General features: G+C 35.3%; 1 protein-coding gene across 6 annotated transcripts; it reads right to left on the reverse strand.

Annotated features, from left to right (window-relative positions):
• Positions 1 to 3574: 3574 nt before the first annotated feature.
• LOC145686013 (uncharacterized) lies at positions 3575 to 22406 on the reverse strand. Of its 6 annotated transcripts, none has more exons than XM_081758858.1 (4): positions 22322 to 22406; positions 14059 to 14468; positions 8032 to 8813; positions 3575 to 4808 (listed from the first exon to the last, which is right to left on the reverse strand). In XM_081758858.1, exons 1-3 carry the CDS (start codon positions 22342 to 22344, stop codon positions 8251 to 8253), a joined length of 996 nt encoding a protein of 331 aa, XP_081614984.1. In that variant the 5' UTR covers positions 22345 to 22406; the 3' UTR covers positions 3575 to 4808; positions 8032 to 8250. The 6 variants fall into 6 exon arrangements, with proteins under 6 accessions (XP_081614984.1, XP_081615026.1, XP_081615001.1 ...); XM_081758900.1 differs by having other exon boundaries at positions 22368 to 22392; XM_081758875.1 differs by having other exon boundaries at positions 22262 to 22392.
• Between the last annotated feature and the right edge of the window lie 7 nt (positions 22407 to 22413).

Raw genomic sequence — 22413 nt, forward strand, 5'->3', positions numbered from 1 at the left:
AATAATTTCCATGGAGTTTGAAACTAAGAAGGTTAAAATAATGGAAAGTGTACGCAATATTTGTAATGAAATAAAGTATTTCAGGATTAATAATAGCAGTAATTTTTCTAAAGGTAAATTGATAATATACGGCAATCAGTTTTATGCAGATATATTCATTCTTTTCCGACGAGTGACTCACTTTGAACTTTTCCTTTCAGGTGTGAGAATATTTTCATTATATGACTCAAGTTTCAGTGAAAATATTTCTCTGTGCAGGTATTTTTACTAAGTATGTATTCTGTAATTTCGTAATATAATACGTTGCATTTGTTCTTACATTATTCATTATGCCAACAACAACGGGGATCCTATCTGTCGCCAACTGAGTGAAATCTAATTTATTTCTTACTCAAATAGCATTGTCAGACCGGTTACTTCGATGACAACTGAAGCTGTCCCTGCAAAATTGGCAACAATGCATAACGCCAAAATACGAGCTAATATAGTAAAATGGCTATCAATTTCGAATTCAGCATCCTGAAATTAGTCAGAATCAAGTTTACCTTTTTGCAACTGACGTCGGCCAGTGTTATCAGTATTTCCATTAGTTTTAGCGATGAATTGTGCGACGTTTAACTAGAATTTTATTTCAGGGTTGCTCCTTTGCCTTTCGTAAACAAAGATATTCCTTGGTGTGAGTGAATGACTCAAGGTCACACTTACCTACTAAATGATTATGTATACAGCATGTGTTTCTAAAATGGAATAATAGAGATTATAACAAATTAACATCGGCCATTAATATGCATTTTTTCGTCGTGTTTAAATGCATAAACTGCGGATTCGTAGCTTCAACTCACGTGGTTGGCAAGCGACGTTAAAATGCAGAATCATGTCTCAGCCTTGCTGCTGAACAGGCCGATAAACACAAAACACTTTTTAGCATATTTATATTTATGAACGTATAAAATAAATTCTACGATATTACTTTCATGTACGGCTTAGTCTTGTGGCATACACAATTATGTGATACCTTTAGTTCGTAGTTTCCATCTTCGAAAAAGTAAAATAGCTATAAAACGCACGGAGTCAGTAATGACAACTGCTCCTCGGTAAATACAAGCTGGCACAGGCAAACGGGAAATATTGAAGTACCGTAATTAGCACGAATAAACATGAAAAAATTTTTTATTGACGAAAGTGCATGTATAAATATGCCAGTTATGTTTTCATTACAAAATGTCACAAATTGTGTCTTTAATTCTTCAAGACGACATCCCTTTCGGCGTTAACAGTCTTAGTTATAGAAACTCCGAGTGTTAGGTGCAGCATGTCTCCGGAAATGGCTGTAATTTCGTCTTTAACCTTCAGTTTTAGTTCATGGATAGCTGCAGGACGTGTGCGGCAAACCTTGCCTTTAAGATGTCTCTACCAGAAGAAATTCCACACACTAAGATCAGAAGATATCGCAGGCCATGGAATGCACGTTATGTGAAATGACGCACTTTGTAAACAATTGGTGAACGGCTTCCATCGATTGTCGAGCAGTATGTGACGTGGCTGCGTCCTGCTAAACTACGTTTTCGATGTTAAGATTAAAATGGAGTCACGATGTAAAGAATGTTTCAAGCATATCAAAATACCGAGCAATGTCACTGTTATTGCAATGCCATCCTCACGTTCAAAAAAGAAACAATAACACCATGACATTATACACCACACCATACTGTAACCTTGGCGCTATGTAAATGACGCTCATGAAGCTCACATAATTGTCTTGTGCCCAGTAACGGAAATTCTGTTCGTTGGCATATCCGTTATGGTGGATGCGGACTTTGTCTGACATCCAGTTGTTGTTAAGAAAAATGACCTCGTTGATTTTAGTCAACACCTATTCAGTAAACTCCTTAAGCGACACAGGGTTTTGTGGCTATAATTTCTGCGTACTCTGTGAATTCAGTTGATTTGAGCTTAACGTCCCTTTCAGCAGCGAGGCTATATGAGACGGGACCTACTGATTAACGTGGAATCCGAATCACATGAGCTCCCGCCGGGAATCGAACCCGGGTCTCCCACGCCGAAGGCGTGTATGCTAACCGCTTAGCCACGAAGGAGCTCTCTGTGAATTATAGGGGTAAAAGTTTAATTAGTGCAGTATTCTTTGTACGCTTTGTCACCCAATCTCTAGCGCAGAGGTACGTTGTCGAAAGGAGCGGCGAGGGCTCCTTTCGATGGAAACAGCTGCAATGTTCTCTGGGGTTCGTACCGTTCGGACGCCATCTGGAGGCTTCTTCTTCAAGGCTGAACGAAGTTTCTTCAAAATTACGCACTCACATTGTAATCACATGAGCACATGAGTCGTCCACGAGGGTAATGCTTTCCAAATATTTGCGCAGCAGTCACACTATCACCCTCCTTTCAAAATGCTCTCACAGCGATAGCACGTTCAGCACTACTCCAATGTTGCATGATTACTAAATCGCAACGCGTTCACAACCACGGATCGGTCTGAAACTACTACAGGCACTACTGTGTTGTTCGCCAACTTCTAACGTTTCGATTTCCCGTTTCCCTGCGCTACCCTGTATATACTACTAAAAGATGATGGCGATATGGTTGCTTCCTATGTTTTCATTGCTAAAAGCTTGTAATGACGCAACGTTTTTAACAAGTAATGGTAGAGCAGTTCCTATATCTTAAGAATAGGTCATGGTAAAGAGATGAAATGAGACTACCCAATAGTACACGTTAGGAACGCCACTTTTAGAGCTGTCTGAAAGCAGGTAAACCTCAGCAGTAAAGCGTTGGATTTTCAAGTAAAAGTATCTGTCGCGTAAGTTCATGTTTTGGACACGAACGAAAAAATATTTTTCTTTTATTTAAATCTTGAAGGAGAGATGCTTCTATAGGCTGATATATATATATATATATATATATATATATATATATATATATATATATATCGTAATCTTGCAATCGAAAGGTTAACATACTGAAAAAAAAAATACTACGGTATGAGAAATGAGAGAAAAATAACAATATTGACAATCTTCATCATATTTGTGCATCTCCAAAACGTTTTGGGAAGTTTACATATTTCTATTCTCTTCCCCTGGGTATGTGTCTTTTAAAGGGACTACCTTCCTTCTCATTGCCTTAATTTTTTTAATTAACGAAATACTCTTGTATGCTCTCTCCTTCTCTACATTACTGGATATGAACGTTTCGTCAAATGGACTGAATGCAATTTTAAATAAGGCGATCTAAATTGTTAACGATATATAATTCAGTGCTTAGCTTAACGTATCAAATAAGAAATCGAGAAAGTGCGAAAGCGAATAATTTGAGAGATATTTCATTGATGCCGCCAATCTTAACCTGAACGTCGTAGACCTACTCTTTGGTATACTAAACAAAATAAATACTATTTCACAGATTTTTGTGCAATTTGCCCTTCCTGTAAATTAAATGTAATTGCGTATTCTGCAGGCGAGACGGAAGCGTAGTTTTGACCAACTAGATACATTCTTTTGCAAGTAGCCACTGATTACCTTAGGTTACAACTTAAGAAGAAAAGTGTTATGCTGAAGGCTTTTGTTAGAGAGAAGAAAAAAGCGAAACTAATGTATATAACGCACTACGTACTTCTACAGTTCATCGTTAATAATGTTCTGTAAACTCTTTATTAAGGAAAAGTATACCAAATATATGCCACAAAAATCTAGAAAAAGTATAAACATATGGCATAAATATTTTTTCAACTACATTTAGCGTTGGATAGTTCTTTTCAAAATTGAGGAATAGAACTCAAAATGTCATTCGAAAATAAAGGGGGTTACACTTACGTGAATCCTGTTCAATTATTTTATATTTTACTATGACGGTAACTTTATCACTAAATTGTTTTTCCTTCCTAGTCAGCAGTTCAATCTCTTCAATGAGATATTTATCACAACTGAAAATCGCATTTATGTTTCGCAGTTTCAGATAACACAGGAGCATGGAAAGGTTTCCTCATCATTTTTAACACATAAAATTAACACGTGAAGTCTGCGCTAGAAACTACAAAATATTTTCACGTCGTTGTGTTTTCTTTTTCAGAATGAAGCTCCTTGTCACCTGCATCACAGCAATCTTCAACGTCTTTGTTACAATTATTTCAAGATTTATTTCATAGTTGGGTTGCAAAATTGTAGCTACCTGTTTGGGAAGTTTAAGACAATAAATGAAAAACTTTTATGCCTTCAGAATCTTTTCTCTTTACAATCAGGCTTCTGTTACCATTGCTGATTATTCTTCTTTTCAATCTTTATTATTTACGCAATTCGCAATGAGGTGCCATTGATATTTTTAAGATAAATTTCAGTATTTAGTGAATTGGAGTTTTGGTCACTTACATACTGGTTCAAATATGTAAGTATTGAGTTTTCCAGCTTGTGCTTAAGCTCAGCTTGAGTCATTCTTCATCTTTCACTGATATTACATAATGATGACTCACTAGCTTTTAGTTCTTGAAAATATAATGTTGCTCCCGAAGTATATCAGTTTCAGATATACTTTCATTGTGCTCTAGGTTAGGAATTAAGTTTCGTAAGTTTTCGAATCCAATATTCTATCAACAGTTTCGATTTCTATACCTTCATCGCTATCCGAAGACAAAACTATTTCGCACACATTATCTGTAAAACAATTCGTGGTCTGTAAGTGGTTATTACACATTTTTTGTATTCCAATAGATAATTTTGAATTGCCAGATATTTTCTTTAAAGATCTGGTTATGTGTTGTCCATGTTCATTATTTAGCACTTCTAAACAAGTAGCAGTACCTGAAACAAAATATTACGTTAGTCATAGAAATGATTTATGAATACCTCAACTGAAAAAAAAAAGTGTACTTAAATATTCATACTCCATGTTACAAATTTAACGCAATTATTTAGTAAACCATGCACAATATTAAAATGAGAAATTTCAGAAGCCCCATCGGATACAAAAAGAAAATGTTATATCGAAGAGCGAAAGGGAAGCTTAAGAAAGGCGCTCTGGTCTTCACGGATTAAAAAACTCGATCTAACTGCCAATGACAGTACAACGATAGCCCTCGATGGAACTGGGAGATTGATATTTTTTCTCCAAGTAATACGACTAAACAAGCAATAAAATAAATATCGTACGAAAGAAAAATTCTAAACAATTCCAGTTCTCGAAAAACTATCAGAGAATGGGCCAAGTAAATCTTACAAATTTTACCATATATGATTGAATAATTTCTGAAATTAAATTACACGTTATAAATTAGATACCATCCACATACACAACAGAGTTGTGCTAAAAAGTGAAATTTAATTTTCTAAAGAGAAAGATCTAAGAAGCACTCTTCACAAACGGCAAATATATTAGTGAGATTCGTTTACTTCACTTGATCTTAAGTTATTCTGCGACTTCAGAGAGAAGTTTATTCAAGTTCGGTTATATTCGTAGAAAACTTGAAACTTATTTTATATGGAGATTAGCACATTGCTTTATCGGACATTTCACTGACGAGAATGAGTTCAGTGTTTATTATTTTCCGAGATCTTTACCATCAAGTGAGGACAAACACCGATTTTCTCATTAAAATCATATTCCATTTTTAAATAAAAACTTTGATTTTTTGAATAGAACACTAATAATGAAATCTATATGAAAAAAAAAATGAAATCTGAATTTATGCAAATTAAGATCTTTATGTGACGAGTTTTCTCAGTTTTATAAAAGTTTCATGCTCTAGTACATATGTCAATCTTAAATCCGAATTATGCTCTTCTGAAAAATTTTAACTTTTTCTCATATAAAGCTAAACGGAGTGCCCGAAGTGTTTTGACATTTGAAACAGCGCATGGCTGGGCATACAGGGACGGACCTAAAGTCGATAATAACCAGCTTTCCCGTAGTTCAGAAGTGTAGGCAAACTGAAAGTAATAATTTGTGACTGAATAGTAATGAGTTCACCTGACTTCTTACTTTTGATGCAAGTTACATCAACATGTTGGTCAGCCAGCTCCGAATTAATCTCCTCGTCGGTAGCATTTAGAACGTCCCAACATAATACAACGTGAGAGACCTTAAGCAAAAAATGGGGTTTTACCAAGACATTAACTGGTCCAATGGTAGTCAGTTTAAGTAGCTTCGCTGTTAGCTCGTCGTCGACCGTTTCCACCAATAAAGTCCCATTGCGTAATTTCTTGACAATTTTAATCTATTCGGCGTTAGAAGTAATAACTTCATTAATGAATAAAGGGGACAAGCCTTTAATATCTCTCGGATCATTTGCTACAGCATTAGCACTATCAGTATCTTTATCCTTAATTACACGCTACTGGACAACAGGCATCACAATACTTGCGTTTTCCACACTATTTGAAAACTTAAGAATATGCTAATTTTCGTTTTGTTTGGACATTTTGCGACAGGATAAGGCCGGATCCGACATTAAAGATTTTTCTAGTAACAATATAAAGTTGCTATAAATATACATTTATACATGATAAAAATGTCTGAACGCTTCAATTTACAGCGTGACGCTTGCGAGAACTTACGCTTCACCCCTTGGCTATCTCATCCGTACGCCGTAATCGTAAGAGCAGCGTGAGGCCGATGAGTCGAAGGGAAATGCGAGTGGAAAATAAACATTCCCATCCAAAGAAAAACATGGCCCCGGAAAAAAAATCGAAACTAAAAGAAACAACCTATCGAACAACAACGACAAAGAATTCCACCAGCCCACAAAAGAAGAAAATGTGCACTTTTTTATCTTCTTGTGCTCTCATCTTTTTTTTTTTTTTTTTTTTTTACTTTTTTCATGTTTTAATAGTGTTTTTCTATATATTTTCAAGGACACACAAACTCTAGACGTACACAACAGGCCGGGATTGGTGCACATCCAGTTAAGATGGAAGGAGACATCCACGGACAATCCACTTCCCAAGACTCCCATCAATTATTTAGGACACTACTTCATCGGATCCCGCTCGGTGCTTATGTGCTTCACTCCTCCGTCCCATGTTCCGGGTCCATGTGCCTTTCAAACTACAAATTCAAAATCAGAAACAGGTCATAACGAAGTTGGCGTCCAGGGAAAGCAGTCCCCATCCGAGGCTTATCTTTGTACTGCGCTCAATAGCAGATTTTAAATAGTGAATGATAACTTAGCACAACTCACAATCTGAAGGAGTAGTGGCTGCAGTTCCGAAGAGCTGGGCAATGAAGCACCACATACCAATGCCTGGAAGGGATTTGAAATTCCCTTAGAACGAGACTGACCCGGCAAAATTGATCGAAACACCAGCTCCTTTGTTCAGAGGAGGATGAAGAACGGAAATTTAAATTAAGGATGCTTTATTAAGGGTTGAGAACATCTCAAGAGTAATAAATCTTCAAAAATGTAGATTAAACATATAGCTGAAACTTAAATGGCGCTGGTGGATCGAAATGTCTCAGTAGTCTCAAATGGCGTTTTCTACATTTATGAATTTACATACGGTGAGAAAACATACGAAGATGCTATCGACAATATGAATTTAATGAACACCTGATTCGTCATCATAGCTATGAAGTGCTTTTTATAGTTGAAGGGTTAATATATTACTGTATGCGTAAGTCGTGAATACATTAGTACAATGAAAGTACTTTGTTAAATAAAGCACGATTAACACATATAGAGACAAAATATACATTTCAAGTTAATTTGGGAAGATAAGAACCCATATCTCTTATTGGTGATCTCGTGTAATAGGAACATCATTTTATTAATAAAATGGAGAATAATGAAATAAACTTGGCAAATTATGGAACATCCCGGGATATCTGAATACCGAAAATTTGGCATAAAAATGTCGAAAAACAAAAGCAACAAAAGTAGATGGAAGGAGATACTGGATTATTCACCACTCACTCGTTATAGTGCTGAAGATACGACTACAAATCAAACGGATAGAACATCCTACATCGAAATTTAATAAAACACTATTACTCCTACTTGACATTACCTCCAACGTTTGTTTTACTTACTTTCAGACTGCCTTGATAGTTTCTGGGTTACATAATTTTCACTACATTTTTTGGAACTTTTAGGTAAAGGGAATTCTTTGAATTTGCGTTTAGAGAGTATCTTCTTTTCTACTAGTCTTCTACTATTATCATTTCTTCTTTTAGATCTCGGCATAGTTTTTGTGATTCGTACCAAATTGCCATTGCTAGTTTTAAGACAAAGTTCATTATTTTCTGAGTTCAAACTTTTGTTTTGTATAAACTGGTATATATGCGATCCAATTTCCGCTTAAGCTTTCTTTGAGTAATTCTTAAACTTTCACTAATATTAATTAATGTTGCCTCACTAACTTTTAGTTCATAGCAATACAATGTTGCTTCACGAAGTATATCGATTTCAGATAAGTTTTCGTTGTCCTGTAGGTTAGGAATTAGCTGCCGCAAAATTTCAAGACTTGATTTAATATCTATATTATTTTGTACATTCTTATCAACTATTGCGATGTTTATAACTTCATCACTATCTGAAGGCCAAACTATTTCATATACATCATCTACACCATAGCTTTCCTTAGTTTCTTGTACTTTCACTTGGTTTTCTAAATTTTGGACCTCGTTTATTGTTTGGCATAAATAATTATTTTCATGAAAACTAGAACGTGCTGTTGCATCTGTCTCAAAATTATCGCCATTCATTGTTTCTCTTTCAGTAGACAATTTTGTAATATCTGGTATGTTCTCCGACGCTCTGCTTATATGTTCTTCATGTTCATTATTGAGCACTCCTAAACATATAACACTCTCTGAAACAAAACAAACCAACAAAAAGAGGGTTAGATATAACAGAAATGATTTACTCAAAACAAGAACTTAAAAAAAATGCTTAAATATCCATAGTCTGCACTACAAATTTAACGCAATTATCACTGACAATCTTCTTTCTTGGAATTAACTATCTAAAACTAGCGTCCTTGTAATCACTTTATTCTACATCCATTTCTAATATACCCGAAGTACCTTCCTCTTAAACCATTAAATGTAATACGCTTTAGCAGGTGGAGCAGTATTCTTAGTTTCATAGACACAAAACCAAGTTCCAGTATGTTTACTTGTATACAATAACTTCACGCCAAACTGATATCGATGGGAAAAAAATCGATATTAAAATTTGTGTATGATGTTCAAACTCTGCATTAGAAAGGTTAAAATTTGTGCAAGTAATGTTTTCTGATTCGTGCCTAGGAAAAAGTACATATTACCCTTTAGGAAAGGTCAGAATAACGTCAACGCTTCAAGGTATCATTCGGAATTATGCGTAAATAGAGAACAGTTGTTGACCATCATACATACTCGACTGTCATTACCTAAAGGCATATTACGAACGTGAAACAGACCATCAAAAGTAACATTTAAATTAGTGAAATAATCATTAATCAATGACTTAGGATACAGTAATGCCTACAATTCTGGTTAAGTTTTGGCGCCGAAACAATGCTTTCTTCAGCCAGACCTAAATTTTCAAACACCAAATTACAGATTCGGAACGTGATTTAAATACATATCCGTATTGTATGTATAACCCTTATCTCTGTGAAATTATACTGAAGTGGACGCAAAATTGGATGTCGTGCACGCAAAAACTAATATAATCAGCAATACAATAGCACATTGGTAATACTTCATAGCATTGAATTTACTTAGAATAACAAATTCAGATCCACAAAAGTCATTTTCGCTCCTCCAACCCTAAACATCAAGCTTCCAACACAAAATTTTCTTCAATCATATAACTTTTACTTCGCTAATATACATATATACATATTTTATACATGATATACCTAGCTTTCTACGTACACACACACACATTTATATATATATATATATATATATATATATATATATATATATAAGGATCTCTCTTATACAAGGTTATTTCATGTTACGATACGCACATCCGCGAAATTTATTCTGTGACCGAAACACGCATTAGTGAAATAGCAGTTTCCTACGGGAACGCTTTACCCGTACCGACTTCACGACAAATCTGGTAATGTTCGTCAATACACTGGCAGGTGTCATCCCTTTTTTTTAGTTGATTCGTGCAAAGTTTCGTTTCTCTGTCTCTCTTGGTTTATCCGTCATCATGGATGGACATTCTAAATTATATTATAATGTGGAAACGTCATTTCATGACTGTCGTCGAGTCGGTACAGGTTGACGTTGTCATAGGGAGCTGCTATTTCACTAATGTATGTTTACGATTACATAGAATATAGTTCGCGAGTGTGCGAATCGTAACACAAAATTATCTTATATAAGGGGACACCCTAATATATATAACTGATACAGACTTGTATAGAAATACAATTCAGTTTCATGAATACCGTCTTTTGAATAATATCCTATTCAGAAATCAGATTTTAACTTCGCGAAAAGTATCAGTTTCACTTTGGTGCTGGAATTAGCAGTAGTACTCACTGCCGCATGATTTCTCCTTCACGAACTGAAAGTTATTATAGAACACAATTTCGTCGCATTATGCTGTACTGAAATTCTTCTTATTGAGTATAGGCTCGGATACTTCAATGATGACTTCGTTTACCCTGCGAGGTGCAAGTGGACATACAAAACTCCTAGAAATGTTTTTTCCAGTGTTATTGTGTACATATCTAGTAACAGCGGAGGTCATCGCTGAATGATTTGGAAATCTCTCGAAGATGTTCGAACATCATAGAAAGTGCAAGAAATCGAAACATTTAGAAACTTCGCGAAGATACTCAAATATTCTGGATTCCTCTAAAAAGCAGAAAATTTAATAACCTCAACTTTTCGTACGGAGGAAGAATTTGTTAAGTATACGTCAAATATTGGCTTCAATTATATTAATTAATGACAGTGAAATATACAATATATTTCCTTAATCATGATAGAATTCAAGAAATTTTGGATTTTAGTTCAGCTTTGCTACAGGTTTCAAGTATGAGTGGTGTATTATTTATTTATTTGTGGTGTTATCTTTCATGTTTGAAAACAAGTTACACTTTCGAATAACTCTAGGAATCATGCACTAAGTGTGACTTGCGTCTATTATAAACTCCTTCGAGTTCTTAACTTTCCTCCAACACTATCATGCCAGCAAATATTTGAAACTCATGAACGTCCATTAATCACTCATCTCCTTCAGACTAAACAGCTCAATCGTAGCACGTTAAAACAGCTCAATCGTAGCACGAAGAACTGAAAGGTTAGGAACAAAACATTAGGTAAATAATTGGAATATCATATTGTGCACTACATCAAAAAGCGAATACAACAAAATAAACTTCGGAATAAAAAATTGATAGAAAAAATTTAAAAAAAAAATATGAACTCAGAAAACTTAAGGCTAATGGAGAACGATGGCATATCTTTTGTACGTTACTCAAGATAATCGAGGTAATACTTAGTTTTATACGTGATCTATACGAAATTGATCACTGTAATCACATATAAAAATAGTTTGAATTTCTTATGAATTTTAATAAGCTATGGTAACTCTACTTTCTACAAGTAACAAAATTTATTCAGTAACGGTTTAAAACTAGAACTTTTTCATTTTGGACCGGACTGAAACGTATGAAATAATCGATCGTAAGAAAGAAGAATGAACTACGGGAATGCCCATAATATTTTGAATCTACGTCTACCTAATGAACACGCTTTAAGTTTGAAGAAAAAAATTGTTTTCGAACATGTAACTGGTAGATTCCCTCAGAATGAGCTTACTTCCTAACCACATGAATGAAATTTCCATATTATACTTTCTGCAAGTTCAATTATCTTAAAGGACATCAGCATGGATACTACACAGCAGAAACATTACAACTCCTACAAACCAACATTACACAGATAAGTCAATATGAAGGAGGGAGAGGAATGACGGTATTTCTTAATTTAAACTGCACTTAAAGAAATAATCGACTATGACAAAGGAGAATTAATTACAGTAAAGACAATAATATTCTAACAGAGAAAAAAGTGATGAGACGCGCTCAAGTTGAAATATTTTGTTTAGACGTTTTATGTTTCCCTGTTTTCCTATTTAACTAATAGTACCATAAATTAATCAACAGTCAGCAACGAATTAACATCATACGCAGGTCTTTTGATATCCCCATAGTACATGATATACAGACATACTAAAAAAAGCAAGTCACTATTTAGAATGGTTGACTCGCACAGGCATTTAAATACTCCGTGGTCTACTGTCAATATCATTTCACACTGTATCATGAGGATACTAACTGCCTTTCTCAGGAAGCGATTCAAAGATGTGATACTAAGTGTATTTTCTTGTGGTCCTTGTCATGTAGCTCAGATATAACTGTGAATCAGAGGATCCAGACTAGAATAGCGCAAATCAAGAGGAGAAATCCAGGTTGGAACATCCATTAATGCTGACGTTGGATTGTTCATTTCATAATCCTAGTGCCAAGTACTGTGTGAATCTCCAGTCCTGACTGCAAAATATTATGTTGAGATCCTTTATTACAGTTACTGATATCTTTCTCATGAAATGGAAATCTGTGGTATCTTCGTAGCATGAGTACCGTGGGATGATGGTCCCTTTAGAATCTCAAAACATTTTCAGTATCTGAAACTTTGTGTGTCGGTCGGTGCTTCGAAACGTCTTTATTGTTAAAAATATTTTTGCCAGTAAAAATAATTATCCTGTAATCACTGTAGGCGTAAATGTTCAGGGAGTGTTTGCTTTTGTTTACTTCTTACAATTTTGCTCTGCTGTAAGGAAATACTCCAACGTTAAGCCCAAGGCAGAGCAGCATACCATTTCAAGCATACAGTGTGTGACCGGTCATCCACGAACCCGTATTTTTCCTATCTTAATGAAGTGCCTCAGAGTGCGATATTCAAATCTCTTCATGATGTTCTGTTTCGGATAGTTCCCAAATTTTGCCTGTCGACATCCTCAGCTCACTGAGTACTATTGCTTGGGCGCTGACATCTTTTAGCAGTCTAAGGCATTAGCCTCGCGATTATAAGATCTGGTCTGTTAAGAGTTCTAGTCCCGCTTAAGATATGTTATATACAATAAAAAATACTAATTTTTCACCACCAAAGAGTTCAACAAATGCATGTACGTGTATATAGTGCGTCTGTAGATAGAGAAGTTCTGGAAAACAAACTTTTTAACTTGATAAAAAATTCCCCAGCAAATAGTTGGATAAGGGAAAAAACTGAGAAGTAAGAAGACGTACTTAAAAAATTTCCTGAATTTCTGAAGATTTTCAGGTCGGTGGAAACTCATTTAGCTTACGTCACCCGAAAGAGCAGATTTGTGATATAAAACCCCCCAAAATTAATGAATTAATAGCAACTTGATTTCCGTAAATATCCCGTATTGTATATTGGATACTTAATACTAACTTCCTCAAATTCTGCACTCCATACTTTGCACACTCGCTGCCAGTAGCTTACGTTCTCTTTATCAGTGGACGGACACACACAAATTTTAAAGTTATTGTACTATTTGGTACGGTACTATTCTAAAAGGTGATTATTGAAGTGCAAAATTTCTACGAACTTTTATTTGATATCGCTTCCCAAAGTTGTTATATATAATACAAGAATCAGTATACAGTGTTTGTTTTTACTACGCTTGTATGTTTATTATTTTATTAATGATATATATATATATAACTTCTAAAACTACTATACTATGTGAAATTATTATATACAATAGAGCTTCTACACGTATATACTTCCACCTATTACTACTATTCAAACCATCTACAACGGCAGTTGGGTAAAATTGATTATCGAGGTCTACATTGGCAATATTTCCCTTCGCCACTGTAATGAAGTTTCGCATCTCCATGCTTCCTTGGAAAACTCGGCCTCAACTCAGAGTACAGAACAATAACCGGATTATCAATCCGTTGTTTATTTCCCCAACTGTCGATTTCAACATACAAATCACAGAAGTTAAGAAAACTCCACCTCAGTTTCAATTAATAACGCAAACTATTTTCATACAGCTTTAAAACTTACCGTCACTGCTTGCATTGCTAACTTGATCAAATTCTAAATTCGGTGAGGAAGATTCCTCCATAATATTAAAAGATTCAATACTTTGGTCATATTTCGGTTTTATTTTCAGGTTACTTTCAGGTGATGAAAAAGCTTTTATATTAACATTATTTATTTTCTCCAAGTATTTTGAATTATCAGATGACAAAGGGTCCCGCTTAATGAATGCGTTCATGCCTCTGTCAAAATAGGCAGTTTCTAGTTTTAAACTCTGTATAACATTGGAAGTCACCTCAATTTTGCATCCAAGTTCATTCTCATTAATGAGCAGATTGTTATCAAAATCAGACACACATTTCCCCGATACAAATTTAACAGCCATCGTAAACGTCCAAAGTGCGCTTTCGAAACTTAAATTGATATGTAGATATCTGAAAAAGAAAAAAAAAAGAAAATCATTATTTATTTCTGTTCCTACCTTCTATGAACTGTTTGCTGTTGGTAAGATTACGATATGCACTGTAATATAAAGTCAACAGACATTTTTCAAAATAATGGAAACACTCATGTACTCTAACACGTAATCTTTATTACAATCGGTGACGAGGTTCTATAATCACTCTTGAGGTGAAATAACATGGTAACGAATGGCCTGTTTTTTGAAAGTTGATCTTGCATGATCTATCACTCGCCAACTGGATTGCAGTCAACCCTCACTTGTCCCAACTGCCGATTGTACGGAGCCCACGATAATAGTAGGTTTTGTGTTACATAACCCTGGTGTTGCATAAGGATACAACCACGAAAAAATGTAACATTTGTGAGCAAGTAACACGGAACATTCCCGTAATGTGGATGTCTTGTGCTACTCCTTCCTTGGGTAAGAGTAGAACGCGACCCAGTACAATACAGAATTATATATCTAATATATTAAACGTTTGTAGTGCAAAATTGAATGCTATTTTCGAAGAAGGCAAATTATGGATGTGAAAGCAATTGGCATGATTGCATATTAGAGTGAATTGGAATATATCTACAGCAACAGTATGCCAGAAGAAATTCATACACAATTGGTGGCATGACATCAGAAAATTTATTTTTTTATTTATTAAATTTTAACGTTCCCTATCAGCACCAAGGCTGTACGAGATTGGACCAACAGTTTAGAGCAGAACCCAAACCACCATAATGCATCTCAATTTTAATTCTCTCCCACAGAAAATGGAACCCGAGACCACGTGATTCAAAGGCACGAACGTTAGCCAATAAAGCAGCGGGTGGAGGACTAATATCAGAAACGTGGAAAGAATGGACAGAAACTGTGCGCTCATCAACGGAGACTACCAAACATTGAAGATTTTGAAAAACAACCGTAGAGCTAATGCGGGACATTTCATTGCAGAATTTAACCAGCATCTGATACAACCTTTTGATAAGAATAACATAACGTTAACACTCGCAGTAGGGTTATGATTACGAATCTTTGATCACCGCAGTCAACGCGGTATCACAATAGAACTAAAAACATGGATTGCCGATAAGTAATCTTTTACCCTGCTATACTTCACGGACGATAATAGCTAGTACATGATCTTGTAATTTACAATTTACTGATCATTTTGGTTTTTATTCCACATCGATTGAACAATTAGAGGCTGAGATATTCCGGTTCGGTAACCCCTTTTAACACCACCAAATGCGCATCTTCCGAAAACAAGTATGACTGCCAAACGAAACCTGAGGTCACTAAAATTAAAATAATAGTTGTTTGGAACTAACAACATGGTAAGGTAACTGCACATCAAAAATCAGGTCTTTTTAAAAATTGTCAAGTAACGATTTATTCCTTTCTTGAACCATTTTACATGGATTTACTTATGTGGTAAATTGGAACTGGAGGAACATATCTTAACAGGAAAAACACTCAGATAGAAAAAGACAATAATGTACTGTACTGTATACCAGGAATGTTTTTCATACAATTATCATATATGTTCTCTGCGGACAAAATGTGATCATTGCTCCTTAGGTTACTTTCTTCTTTGTTGTCCCTCCTACCTCATCACAAGCATTTTTCCCATAACAGGACGCAAAACAGTGCCACTCTGCTTCAAGACCAAAATGGTCTCTGTGATCACACAAATTGATGTTTTTCCTATTCTTATAGTGACTAACAGCTCCGTCCGTGAAGTATATATGGGTCAATGACGGGACATGTGCCTTAATATATTCAATCAGATGACGTTAGAAGGTGTGTGTAGCTGTGGAAGTATGCTGTAAATAATCATTGATAATACACAGATCTTTTCTAGCTTTTACATAATTTCTATCACTTATCTTATAATAGTAAACAAATGGGTGAAGCGTTGACTGTTCACCGAATAAGAACTTTGAATCTCGTCTTGAATGACGAAAGAAAAGTTTTCCAAAAAAAAAAAAAAAAAAAAAAAAAAAAAAAAAACCGGCTAAAACAATGCATTCGTAGTATGAATGACCATTTTCTTTGTCAGCAAGAAAACTAGCTTGTACTCTGGACACATAGTGGTGTGATTTGAGATTTCTGAGTTTTGCTGCAAGGTCTTCACGAAAGTCTTATCTTAGTTTCACTACATGTACGCTGATATCTAAATCCGAAATCCAATAATTTAATTAGTTAATACTAATTAGCATAAGGAAAATAAGTATTCAATTGCTACAATCCACCATTAGCATGTTTGCATACACATTTTATAAATGTTAACCAAAATGCGAAACACTTGATAATTCAATAAACACTTCAAGATTTAATTTTGGTATTCAATAATACCATATTTTACTACTAAGTTTAATTGAGAACCGAAGACAGTACCAATGTGCAAATATTGCAACACTGTTCAACTATATATATGAACTACCTACAAATATTAATAGTAAAATCCTAAGAAGTGCTCCGTTCTAAAAGGAAGCATGGAAGTCCACTCTGAGACGCAAATTTGTATGTTCGAAACTAGAAGAAAGTGTGTGTGTCGTGAATCAAAATTTCTACAAAAATACTACAAATAGAAACAAAAAATTAATTGTTTTAGTTATTACCTCTTACTCATTCTTCAATAAGAATAACCCATCAAATTAAAAAAAGAAAGAAAAAAATGTTTCGACTTTTCTTCCTTTAAATGATTCCCCAAGGCATGCTAGGCTGTTATTACTGTAGTACATGCCCAACACTTCATCACAACATTGGATGTAGTGCCTTAGAAATGGTTTCTTAGACCATAGTAGTTGATTGCTTTACGACGATTTTCCTCTTACACGCAAAAAGACGTGTTGGAATGTATTCCATTAAAACAATTGGAAATAACTTTTGTTAGCTAGCTATTAAAGGCGAGAATGCCATGTGACCCAAAGAGAAGTGCAGATGGGCATCCTGCGCAGGACCTGCAGGCACGTTAGCGATGGAAGGTATGCAATAAACATTAGATATCACAAAAATATATAGACAACATGTTGTACGTGTTCACTAAAAGCAAGAATGCCATCTAACCGAGTAAGGGCAGGAGCGAAGCAGGGGTGCGTCCACAGGGAGGGTATGGTTATAAGCGAGGATAGTGCAACAGATACTTGATATTGCACTTATTCATTTTAACCTTCCTATATACCTTAAAATGGTTTGACAATAGTAACGCTAAACCTATAAATATACCTTGATTTCATTTAATTTTGAATTTAGCGTCCCTTTCAGCAGTGAGGCTATTAGAGACGCGGACCTGCAGCGGAAAATGGGATCCAAATAATATGTTTCCATCGGGAATCGAACCCACGCCTCCAACGCCCTTGGTGCGTATGTTAAGCTCACAGCCACGACGAAGCTCTGTAGGTTTCCTACAGTTTACAGAAATGCTCCGCCAGCAGAAATTAATATTCTAGACAATCCTCTTTCGCATGCACTTACTCATTTCAACAGAAAAATTAACATTTTTATGGCGGACAATTCCTAACTAGCATCTAAGGAAGATTTATTAACTTCTAATGGGTAAACTATTCAAGACACGATCCAGCTGCGCGTCGATAAGTATGGCCCTTTTAAAAAGTATAGTAGAGTAGGGTAGGGTAGGGTAGAGTAGAGTAAGATATAAATAAGTAGGGAAAGGTTAGGAACGGGTTAGCTTAAGGTTAACCCTTAACTGTTCACTACCTTTTAAAATTATCAAAAAATTATGATACTTGCAGTATGTTGTCTATTTGGTATGTATATCATTTGAAAGTAGTTTTCTAAATTTTCCCGCCAATAGTTTTCGAGAACTGAGTTGTGTCCAATGGATTACTTTGCAGTTTTCGGTAAAGTGTTTTCTGAGTAGTTCTAACCATATGGTATCATAGTTCAATAAAGAATAGTAGTCTGATAAGAAAGGAGAAATAAATGAAACATGGTAGGAATTGTTTACTAGGATTTATAGGATTTAATATCTAAATCTGGAATATTAACTGTATAAGAAAACGTAAGATACTAGCTATAAGTCCACATACAAAAAATAATACTTACATTTCGCTGAAAATACTGATTGAACAAAATATAATATTCAAATATATGCGTAGTTTTATCGAATATTCTTTTTCATTTCACTTATTATATTTTTAAATTTGAATACATCAACGTAATGTAACAATGACTTAGGGGTCTACAACGAATATCAATTACCAAGTGACAAAAACATTCCTTATCGTGATACACATATTTACAGATGGAACTGGATAAAGCAATTCTTCAGTAAGTCAGACATAGTCTGGTGTTACACTTTATTCATACTATTCTTGTTACTCCAGATTTACCATACCGACATCTTCCCTTAGATTTGTTGGCTGGTCAGTGAGCAACAAAATCTTTCCCTGTATTATCACGTGGTCGCATAGCAACAGGTCGACATATTTTCACTTGACGTTCACCCAAGCTTTCTAAAGATGGCCTCCCTCGTTTAGGCTTTCCGCATGATACTAATGCAGATACAGTATCAGCCCGAAACACTTTAAGATGTTTGGATGATTTCCCAAGTACGTTACGTTCTCTTTTGTAAAGTAACCAGCTGTTTATAACAGCTAAATCTAGCATGTACCCAAAAATTCTAAGACACCATCGTTTGGATTTCATTGGTAAGTTCCATGAGTTCCATGAGTACGTTTTACTTGTGTACACTACCCATGTGTTTGCTGTAACGTCTGATGATATCAGAACATGGAACACGCACTAAACTTTTTTTCCGCTTTGTCATAGTACTTTACATACTCTAATGGTTGAATTCCTGCTACCGTCCTACCGATCGTTACCCACTTAACAATAATATCGTTACCACAATAACAATCATAATTTCATCTTTCTTTCTTTGAAAAAATCTTATCTTCTGCTACAGGACATCATCCTAAACGATTTTGTCTCATTGTTCCAAAAGTTAAGATTTTCATTATATCATTCAAATATTGTATTAATTACACACGTATAAAAAATTATCGAAGTACACGACTGAAAACTATGACTCCTCTCTCTTGAATGAGGACGGTGATTTTCCATCTTTATTCAGCAAAACGGAGCTCCACCTCACTATATGTTATGTTCACACAATTGGCTCGATAGATCATTTCCGGGACATTGGATAGGGCAACGGAGACCGATAGAGTGACCACCACGATCCCCAGATCTTTGCCACTAGAGTTCTTCGTCTGGGGTCATTTGAAGAACTTAATTTATAAAGAACCCATCCATGATATCCACCATCTGATGCAGCAAATTTTGCAATGTTGTGAAACCGTCGACCCGGATATGCTGTTGAAAGTCCATGCGGATTGGCAGAAACGCATTGCAGTTTGTCTTGCTCAAGAAGGGTAGCACATAGAGCAAATGTTGTAATGCCAAATGTTCACCCTTTGTGATGAAATAACTTCTGAACCAATAACGGTAGGTGAAAATGGACTGCATCATAGTTTCCCTGAAATTGATGTCGTGTCAAATTATACCCCACATGACCCCTTCCATTTTAAAAATCCAAAGTTGGATCCTAGATTGCGGGTTCCAAGATAGCCACCAGGGCAACCGTGTCAAACAATATGGTGCATTTCCCACCCGAACAACATATACCACGAACCGAATGTGAACGCCAAGCCGTTCCTGAGCTACGGCAGTCTTAACCGATTTATGCTTCAGTCTGTACTATACCTCAGGTATAAAATCTGGATCTGAATCACTGCATGTAAGTCAGGTTCTGAAACCGAGGAACCGAAATCCGATAAATTAGAAGAGAAAGGGATCACTACTGTTGGCCTTATTCTAAGTTTCCTTCCATAGAATATATCAACGAAGGTAACTTCTTCATCCATTTTGGACGAAACACAGTTGGCTGCAAAAATGTAAATAGCCTATCACAATATTTCTTCTTTGCACCAGATATGAGATTTCACAGTAAAATGTATTTAGTTTTTACACACACACACACACACACATACACACACATATATATATATATATATATATCCCATACTGAGCCTCTGTATGAAATTTAAAATTTCACTAATAAACAGAATACTATGTTTCTTTTTCACGTTAGATTTTCTATAAAAATATCAAATAATACATATTATAAGCTATTCCAATATATTGTATTTTTTCCTGTACAAAGTATACGTTTGATCCATTATAGAACAATGTAACCGAATGGTTACGTAGTATATTTTTATCGTAAATAGTAATCAATTGTTGACATTATGCCGTTTTTATACTTCCACATTGTTGGGCAATGACTTACAAACAAGAACTTATCAAGAAAAATAAATTTATAGAATGCTTAAATTCAGTATTTAAGATTTTCTGTCTCCTTCCAGTGCTGCTTGCAAAACAGCAACATATCCACACATTACTTCTCTCATAAAATTCACCAGAGTTGTCACAAGGGGACAATAGCTGGTCTCCCATCGCAGACAGTATGTACACAAATAACTACAACCAACAATACCGGAATATCACACTCTTCAACGCAATAGGCAAAATCAAAAAACGTGTAGCCAAATGGTTACGAAAACTCGTTAAGGGTTAAGTAAGTTTTGATACATTTTCATAAAACTGTTAGTGTGTAATTTCTCGTTTCTTAGTGAGTATACCTGCTGGAGCGGGCGTTGTAAAGTTAACCCCTTTTAATTTTTAATTAATTAATTTCCAGTGGTCTTGAAACTACACCTAACTTAAACCATATTCGTATTTATTATCTACTGCGAGTCGAAACTGTAGGCAAATTAGTACTATAAATATAACAAAATTCCGGGAATCTATAACATTTCATTCGTTCTATTGCTAAATGGAAAGAAACGCTCTATTTATTTATTTATTATTCACGAAGGCAAGTCTTTACTTTGGCCATTTCAATGAATTGTTCAATGAACCGAATCGTAACAAAGAAAACAACGTGTCCTACAGGGCTGTAACCCGCCTTCACTCCCTAATGCTCACTTGGCAATACTATGTGAATTAAATACTAAACTTTGGTAAGAAAGGAACAACCTAACTACTAACATATATATAGACTAACAGGTAAGTTCTCAAAACCGAAACCGAAAGATCAAATCACTAAATCGAAAAGAATGAATGAAATGGCCAAAGTAGACTTACCCTCGTAGCATCATGTTTCACACTAAGATAGTCATTTTAATGTATCCTATAATTGCGACTAGCGTATTCTTGTAACGAGAACGTGCTTCATGCAATAGTACCGAGGCTACTCAGGGCTTGTGTATAGCCCGCTCCCCCCAGTTCTTTGTCACCGGAACTGGAAGTCACTACGACTACTACTATCATTATTATTATTACTCCGACTACTACACTACTTATATCGAGAACAGAACCCAACCAACCCCTGCGGGGCTTTTAACCCGTTCCTACTAGTACTCGTATTGCTACTAACTACCACTACTACTACTACTACTACCACTGCTACTGTTGCTACAACTACCGCTATTACTACTTATGCTAAAGCCTTCTTACCACAAGAATTACATCCTAAATCTGTATAACATGTGATTCCGATTCATTATCAATTAATATGGATCATTAGAATCACTATGATTCGTTAAAAATCACTGGGAGGTGCGGGCTATACTCAATCCCTACTGAAGATCCAACAAGGTAAAAATACTGTCAATCAAGTTTAAAATACCTAATAAATATATCTTAACCGATAATATGATAAATAACGATCCACAATCTTCTTACTTGTAATAATAACCGATTTATAATAATTTACTTCTCTAACAAAGAACAAATATATTAAACCTTGTGAAGTTGACAAAGATCATATTTAAAAAAAAGCAAACTTCACCAATATTCCAGATCCAGTGGTGCCAGGTCTCCAGCTCGAAAAGTCC

Source organism: Thermobia domestica, chromosome 1 (genome assembly GCF_964235325.1).
Source record: "Thermobia domestica chromosome 1, izTheDome1.hap1.1, whole genome shotgun sequence".
Classification (NCBI taxonomy): domain Eukaryota; kingdom Metazoa; phylum Arthropoda; class Insecta; order Zygentoma; family Lepismatidae; genus Thermobia; species Thermobia domestica.

What these genes read in the sequence shown, in the direction of transcription:
- LOC145686013 (XM_081758858.1), bottom strand. Translation starts at nt 22,344, where the DNA reads ATGATCTTTGTCAACTTCACAAG. An exon ending in ATCTTTGTCAACTTCACAAG is followed by an intron (nt 14,469 to 22,321) that starts GTTTAATATATT and finishes TTTCTTTTTCAG; the next exon opens with ATATCTACATATCAATTTAA. An exon ending in TAGCAATGCAAGCAGTGACG is followed by an intron (nt 8,814 to 14,058) that starts GTAAGTTTTAAA and finishes GTTTTGTTTCAG; the next exon opens with AGAGTGTTATATGTTTAGGA.